At 38.3% G+C, this 8,092-nt stretch overlaps 1 protein-coding gene across 1 annotated transcript in view; it reads left to right on the forward strand.

Moving 5' to 3' along the window:
* Nucleotides 1-8,092, forward strand: part of LOC103607794 (grainyhead-like protein 1 homolog) — a gene marked incomplete at its 3' end in the record, with an annotated part of 21,378 nt that overhangs the window by 6,876 nt on the left and 6,410 nt on the right. Inside the window, exons 3-4 of the mRNA XM_008592260.1 lie at nucleotides 3,037-3,223; nucleotides 6,307-6,377. Coding sequence (XP_008590482.1) covers nucleotides 3,037-3,223; nucleotides 6,307-6,377 — 258 coding nt within the window. The remainder of the gene's footprint in view (nucleotides 1-3,036; nucleotides 3,224-6,306; nucleotides 6,378-8,092) is intronic.

Here is an 8,092-nt window from a genome sequence, read left to right on the forward strand (position 1 = left end):
CGGCGGCCGGGAGGGCGGAGGCGGGAGACCCGCCGTCCACCGTGAGCCGCCGCGGCCTCGGCCCCGCAGCCTTCCCCGCCTCTTTGTTCGGACGGAGCCTCCCGAGGAGACCCTCGCCTCGGGGAAACTCGACACCGGAGACGGGCCTCCCTCTTCCCGCTCCTCCCGGGGAGGTGGGCGCCGGGCTGGGGGGGGACGCCGCGGGCGCCCCGTGGCGCTCAGGGATCTCTTGGAGACGCGCTCCTCGGCCCCACAAGTAGCCTCCTCCAGGTAATCTGTTGTCGCGCAGCCTTGTCACTCGGCCGACCTGCTGGGACTTCCAGGACAGAGGAATTTAGGGAAGGGGTGAATGCTGGGGTGTCGTGCCTTGTCTTTTCCCCGGCTGTCTGCGCGGGTGTGAGAGCTGAGGGAGCAGGTATTGTGCCGCTTGCATCATTGGTGGTGATTACAGATTACTGCGTTTTTAACGCTCGGGAGTATCAAGAGGATGAAACTTCGAAACCAGGGTGATAAACTAGAAAGTACAATCCTAACCGATTATGCCTTTTGGAGTTTGTGATTTTAAAAAAGTAGTTTGGAAAATGTAAGGTCATGTAAGATGTGATAATGTCAGTCATTAGGGGAACCTGGTGAGGGATATTTCTGTATTTTCTTTGCAACTTTTCTGTAAATATAAAATCGTTCCAAAATAAAAAAAAAAACATTAAAAAAAAAAGAAAAAGGAAGTCGTATCAGGCCAATCAGTTTATTTCAGATCAGTAATTCCTTGGCAGATAGGTACATCTCCCAGTTTTATAACATTAAAAAAAAAAAAAGAAAAAGGAAGTCGTATCAGACCAATCAGTTTATTTCAGATCAGTAATTCCTTGGCAGATAGGTACATCTCCCAGTTTTATAATTATTTGGTAAGGATCCTTTTGTTGAAGTGTGCTCTTCTTCTGGATTAGAAGATTAGATGTTGTGTACGGAGTACTTTAATGGAGTGATCTTGTGTTGTGGAATATGCAGTTAAATTGCTGCTTGAAGTATATCTCAGAAGTCTGAGGGACCATTGGTGAGGAGTTTAAGACTCACCTGACAGTGACGATGAGCCTTTAGGGACTAGCAGCAGCCTGCGACTGGTTTTGTGTTTATTTCTTGAGGTATAGTTTAGATAAGACAAAATTTCCAAAGCTAACATTTTGGCCTTAGGCATACTTTGGAAATATGAAACACCTTCAGGGTGATCACAAACAGAAAGCCATTTGAAAAATATTTATTTTCTGTTGCTTGTACAAATTTGGGGTGGGGGTGGGAGGAGAAGGGAAGCTGAAAAACTAGCATTACGGGAATTGAATGAGCCAATGCTGTCATAGTCTTCTGGAAGTAGCTATTACACTATTAATAATAGCTTAGCAGTACACCAGTAAATCACCCCTAAGATTCCACTGGTTTAGTAGCTGTCATACTCTGGTCCTGATGGCTCAGGGAATGCCACTTTGTGTATTTATTTTCTTAAAAACTTGAGGTTTGTATAACCTCCATTTTTACTATCTCTCCTTTGAACAACACTTTGTGTTTATTTTGTGTTAAAATAGTACACCACCTCAAGACTTCTTTTCTTACCAAATGTAAGCTCCTAGGACTTTATGTGTAGGCATGAGTAAAAACACTGGCTTTGAAATACTCATATTTCATTTTGATGGAGTGTAAATTAAATTGGGTTTGTTTTTTTTTTACCCCTTTGTCAAAGATGTTCTCTTTTTTCTAAATCTATATCTGTTTTTAAAGGGTCTGGGTGACTGCCAAGCCCTAACCTTTGTTGATTATTTGAGAAGATAATCGGTCTTTCTACATTCACTTTTAGAATAGGTAGGTCACCTTTAGGCCATTTACATATTTCATTTGTGTGTTGCAATGAGAACTGATCTTTAAATTTGCTTGTTAGAATAGTGATAATTCAGAGTAGTGCCAAAGATTTAAAATTTATTTTCTTTCCTTTAAAAGAAAGTGCTTCATTCTACTAGAGTCAGTGTTCCATTTTTCTCTTTATTGACTTATTAAATAGTACCAACTGAACAGTTGTTGAGACTGTTGACATTTCAGGTTTTTGGAATCAGTAATGTTTGCTTTAATCTTTTAAATTAAATCTTCTGTAAGGCTTCACTACAATCACCATTGATTTTTCTAGATTTTCCCCACCAAACTACAATGTTAAACTGAAAACAGTTCTTGCCCAGTGTGGAAAACTAGTGAAGATTTTTTAAAACAGATTTCCCCACCTATTTTTTTTTTTAATCTCTTTTTGTTCAGTGGCTTCATTTATTGTTGTAGACTCTTAAGTGTTTATCTCTAAGATAAACAGTTAACTCCCATGCTAGAAAATTATGTCTCTTTATTGATTTACAGTCCCCTTTGGCCACATTCCAATCTGCTGGTAATCAGTAAGTAGAGTATTCTAACTTTCTCATATACCCCCAAGGATTAAGTGCAGTAGTATCCCTTTTTTCTTTCTGCCCCTCCCCGCTGTTTTTAGGTAGGAAATTTTTTCAGGCCAGGCATCAACAGGACAGAGAGGAAAATGACATGTAGCAGCATGATGACCCACACATACTCTCTTGAAGAGGGCACAGTCCTGACTGTGTGTTTGAAGGGAATAAATGTTCTGTTTTGCCTTACTATGTCCTTGTGTTTGTTTATATAAAGTGTTTGAAAATAGCCTGGCATTTTCTTCGGGTTTTTTTTTTTTTTTTCTTGCCAAATAGTATATCCTGCATTCATTGTGTAGGTTAACCACAGGCTCCCTGGCTACCTAAATATCTTATATCTTACTGACGGACCCATTTGTCTGCATTTCTGCATTTAAGTGGTTTGTCTTCTGGTCATGTCTTAATTTGACTTACTGGGGTCATTGATGAAACAACAGACTGTTTGACAGGAGTGTCAAGGAATTGGTTGTTTGGTTCTTTAAGAATTAGCTCATGAAGCCTTGCAGTAGAAAAGTGTAACCGTTTTTTGTTTGTTTTTTGTTTGTTTGTTTTTTTACTTTTTCCAAAGCAAACGGCCAGTGTTGGTTCTTCAGAATGAAGCACTTTATCCACAGCGGCGCTCTTATACTAGTGAGGATGAAGCCTGGAAATCCTTCCTGGAAAACCCTCTCACTGCAGCAACCAAAGCGATGATGAGCATCAACGGAGATGAAGACAGCGCAGCTGCTCTGGGTTTGCTCTATGACTATTATAAGGTAGGTTTGCCTGCTCTTTCTTTACAACCCTTAACAACAGTCTAAGATGCACTTGATTCAGCTGCATATAAAACAGTCATTTGCTGGTAGCATGTAATGCAAGTTGCTTCTGTACTGAGTATAAGTAGTTTAATGACTACTTTGACTTAGTGTGGTTCAAAGCTGAAAATCCACGCTCGCAGAATCAAAGGGTTGCTTTTAAAATGTGAGAAGTAGCCAGCTGTTCTGGCTCTATCTAAAAGGTAAAGCTACCATGAAAGAAGATGGTAGTTGTATCTTACTGGATTTGAACATTTTACCGAAGGTAGTTCTTAGTGCTGTGAAGAGTGGGCAGGACTAATTTACCTGCGCTGTAAATTTTATTTCTGTGTCGTCAAGGTGATTTCCTTGTCCTTAAATGATATTCCAGAGCTTGATTTTATTTGATTGTAGGATTCATGGGGGGAAAAAAACCCATATTTTCTAGTCTGGGACTTTCTAGTTCTAAGATCAGGATATATTTTGTTGCCTGTTTCAAGAAATTTGGATTAGTCTTAATTAAACACAATCTATAATCTTTGTGGATTTTTACATGGTTTTCCTTATTTGGAGATGACACCACTGACTTGTGTCATAATCATCGTGGTTGTCCTAGTAATGCCAGCTGCCACGCACAGATGTCTGTGTTATGCTGGATGTGATCACCACGTATATTACTTCTCATGCTCAGGTCACACAGCCAGGATGTGTGCAGCTGGGATTTCATTCCTGTTCTGTTTGTGCCAAAGGCTGTCCTTTTCTCAATACAGCACGCTGTCTGCTGCGACACTGGTTTTGCTTCTGTGTCCCCTTTGGCATTAGCCATCCCCAAATATCTGCTATTAAGAGTTCAGGATACAATTTAAAGCAGACTGAGTGGATTGAGTTGAAACACAACTTTGCCATGTGGCCTGTCTCATTATTGCCACATGTAACTATTGTATGTAATCATTGTGCTGTCACCACTGCTTTTATAAAGACAGGAGCTTTTCGTGATTCTCAAAGGTTCTCAATGACAGGATCTTCCTATGGATATATATGTGTGTCTATGTATATTACAGTAATCATATATATATTAGTAATATATGTTTATTTTTGCCATCTTTTTTGTTTTGACAACTTTTAAACCTCAAGACAGCTTCAAATACTAGATAATTAGCTCCAAGTACCTTTATGTAGATTCACCAATTACTTGCCTTTTGTTACATTCTGGCACTGTATTCTTTCCTAAATATAAGAAATATAGAGGGGGGAAAAAGCAAAGAAGATATGGTTTGATTATCAAAATTAGGGTGGGAACTGAACAAAATATTTAATTATTTCCTTGTATGAGGCCATGTGTCCAACTTGTTGTATTTGATAGATTGAGGTAAGGTTTTTTTTCTTTGACCATGAACAGAAACGTGTATGATAACTAATGATACTAGAAAAACCCTTGCCTGGGAAGCATAGCTATGAAGGTTTCCTTTGAAGTGCAAATTATTATATATCTGTTCTTATGGCTTATTTTATTGACCCAATCAGTGTAAAAACCATGAATTCCTCAGATGTTAATTACGAAGTTACATATTTTTAACCGAAACTTTTGAGAATGGGAGAAAATCAATAAGTTTAGTGCCAGTAAGACCAAGGTAATAACACTAGTGGTCATGTGGGTACGTGTGTGTGCGTCCTAAATAAGGTGTCCTAAAAGTGTAAAAGTATTTTACATCTCAGGAAGAGATAAATCCTTATGTCTGTCCATGAAGGATGACAATTTAATAGTAGTATTTATTTATCAGGCTTCTTGTGATAGGTGTAAAATTATTTTCTTTTTTAAATGAATTATTGAATTGTTTTCAGTTCTTTGGTTATAAGCATCAGTCATTATGTAATAACTTTGGTAAAGCTTTAAAAGCACATTGTTTTGGGTTTTTTTTGTCTTTTTCGTGACCGGTAAGGGGATCGCAACCCTTGGCTTGGTGTTGCCCACACCGTGCTCAGCCAGTGAGTGCACCGGCCATTCCTATATAGGATCCAAACCCGCGGCGGGAGTGTCGCCGCACTCCCAGCGCCGCACTCTCCCAAGTGCGCCACAGGGCCGGCCCTAAAAGCACATTGTTTTGGGTTTTTTTTGTCTTTTTCGTGACCGGTAAGGGGATCGCAACCCTTGGCTTGGTGTTGCCCACACCGTGCTCAGCCAGTGAGTGCACCGGCCATTCCTATATAGGATCCAAACCCGCGGCGGGAGTGTCGCCGCACTCCCAGCGCCGCACTCTCCCAAGTGCGCCACGGGGCCGGCCCTAAAAGCACATTGTTAATACATAAAACAATTTATTTTGTCTTTAATAGTGAGACAAGAATGCAGGGATAGAATTCTCACATTGAAAACTGTTTTCTAATGACCTGGCGATTTTGGAGTGCATATTGGGATCAGGTCTCAGTTGGGTTGATGCCTACAGGACACCCACTAACGTTTGCCTACTTTTTACCTCCTTTGCAAAGAAAAACAGAATCAAAAAAGGAATAGAACAGGTTGAGTTAGATTTGTCCTTTGGGTAATGGACATTGGAACCCCAAGTATCTAAAGAAATTTATCATATGAAGCCAGCATTTGGATCTTAGAAGAAATGAACGGTTAACATGGCTGTTCCTTTAGGTTTTGCATCTGATCTGAAAGGAGAGAAGTAGGGAAGAGCAGTGAGAAAGTTGAAAGACTCAACTGTGTCTTCAGTAGCTTCTTTTCTGTTATATTGAGTAGATAAATGGGTAAAACCAGGCCAGAGGTATTTCTTTTAAGAGATGAAATCCAAATTCCAATGATGAAGTAAATTTGTGATACTCTGAGTTTATTTGGCAGATAAGTAGCAGTTGCTTTTTACATATCAACATGGTGACCAGATTATAAGTTGCTCAAGGGCAAACCCTGTCTTATTCATCGCTCATCCCCAGGGCCTGGTGTTTGATTGGCAATCAGTAAATAAATGAATGATTGGATTTACTGAAAAATAAAAGACTGTATTTTTGGGTGAACCGTCCTTCACTGGGGAAGAGCTAAATTCTTCTCATGTGTGTTGATGTATAAGGTTCCAAGAGAGAGAAGGTCATCAACAGCAAAGCCAGATGCTGAGCACCCAGAGCCAGATCATAGCAAAAGGTAATGTTCAATTGCAACAACACAAAGTAGCATGCTTGAGAAATGCCACATTTCCGTGAAAATAAAATGGAAGCTGGTTTAAATGAGCAAGCACTAGTGGAAGAGATAGGTAAGTTGGATTCTGAATATCTAAACTCAGGTTTCATTACTGATTTACGTCTCTTGCTCTGATTTGATTCTATTGCTCTGATAAGTTACCTGTTTCTTTAGGTGTGGTTGCCTTTTCTGGAAAATGAAAACGTTAACTTTCTCCTCTTCAAGGGATGTTTTTGGTAATAAATTAAGTGTTTGTTTATTTGTTTTTGAGGTCTTCTTAGGAGGATGTGGCAATGGTGGGGGATCATTTAAAAAAATTAAGTACCAATGACTCTTGAATAACCACTTAAGTAAAACTTAATAAAGTAAATGAAATTGTATTCAAACTCCTGTTGAAATTATTTTTGAAATATTTTAAGTTAAAACTTTCAGAAAGTTAAGGCTTGACCTTATTGGCATGAAAAAAATTTTTTAAGACACTTTTAAATTGCCCTATGTTTTATTATTAATAAATGAATAAAACATATTTAAAGAAAGAGTGATTACTCACAGTCCCACGATCCTGACAATTTATTTTTTTCGTGTGCATACAGACTTTATGTGGTTGTGGTTGTGGTTATATTTCTTCTGTTTTTTTTAGAAACATTTTCTATGTTGCAGTTTTAATCCTCATAATTATCCTTTGGAGAAGGGCTTATGGCTTTTATTTTTCACTTTTTTTATGGGTATTTTCAAACAGAGAATAGTATAAACTTACATGTATTCATGACCAGCTTCAATAGTTATCAGCATAATTCCTCTTGTTTGATCTATTCCTCTCTCGTTATGGGTATTTTCAAACAGAGAATAGTATAAACTTACACATATTCATGACCAGCTTCAATAGTTATCAGCATAATTCCTCTTGTTTGATCTATTCCTCTCTCTTCTTCAACTTTTAATGTTTTATTTATTTTTTCTGAAGTATTTTGAAGCAAACTCTAAATATTCCTTATCACTGCAGCTTATCTAGTTTTTCGCAGTTACGAGGCCTTAATGAACAGCTTTCTATATAGCTTTCTCCTTTTATTTCCTTTTTCTCTTTCTTTAAATTCCTAGGAGTGAATTGATGGTGTAAGGTTTGAATAGTTTTACTGATCTTGAAATGTATGAAAATTGCCCATTTGCTTTTTTCCTTAAAGTTTCCAACTTGTGTGATTTCAGGGGCTTTGAAAATTCATTCATTTTACTCACTAGAAATTGTCTTTATAGCCCAAAATATTTATTAACTGAAATTAATTTTATGCAAATATATCTACTGGTACAATGTAATAATAGATTTTCTTTTGGTGAATGAGAAAGCCGTATAGCATAAGTGTTAGGAGAAGCAGTGGCCAAGTAATAATAGCTCACGCTTCTTGAACGTTTGTGTGCTGGACATCATTATACGCATTTTAGTGTATCATCTTATTTCGTCCTCGCAGCAACCTTGTGAGAATAGATATCATTATTATCCCCATTTTATAGATGAGCTTTTAGTTACTAAGAGCTGAAGCAACTTGCTCGAGGTGATACCGAATGTGAACCTCGGCAGTGTGACTCCAGAGTCTGCACTTTAGCCCCAACTAATTAGATTACATTTGTAGCTTCAGGCTTCTAGTAAAATATGATCTTTTTTTTTTTTTTCCTTTTTGTCTTTT

The sequence above is a fragment of the Galeopterus variegatus genome, unplaced genomic scaffold (genome assembly GCF_000696425.1).
Source record: "Galeopterus variegatus unplaced genomic scaffold, G_variegatus-3.0.2 Scaffold7716, whole genome shotgun sequence".
Lineage (NCBI taxonomy): Eukaryota > Metazoa > Chordata > Mammalia > Dermoptera > Cynocephalidae > Galeopterus > Galeopterus variegatus.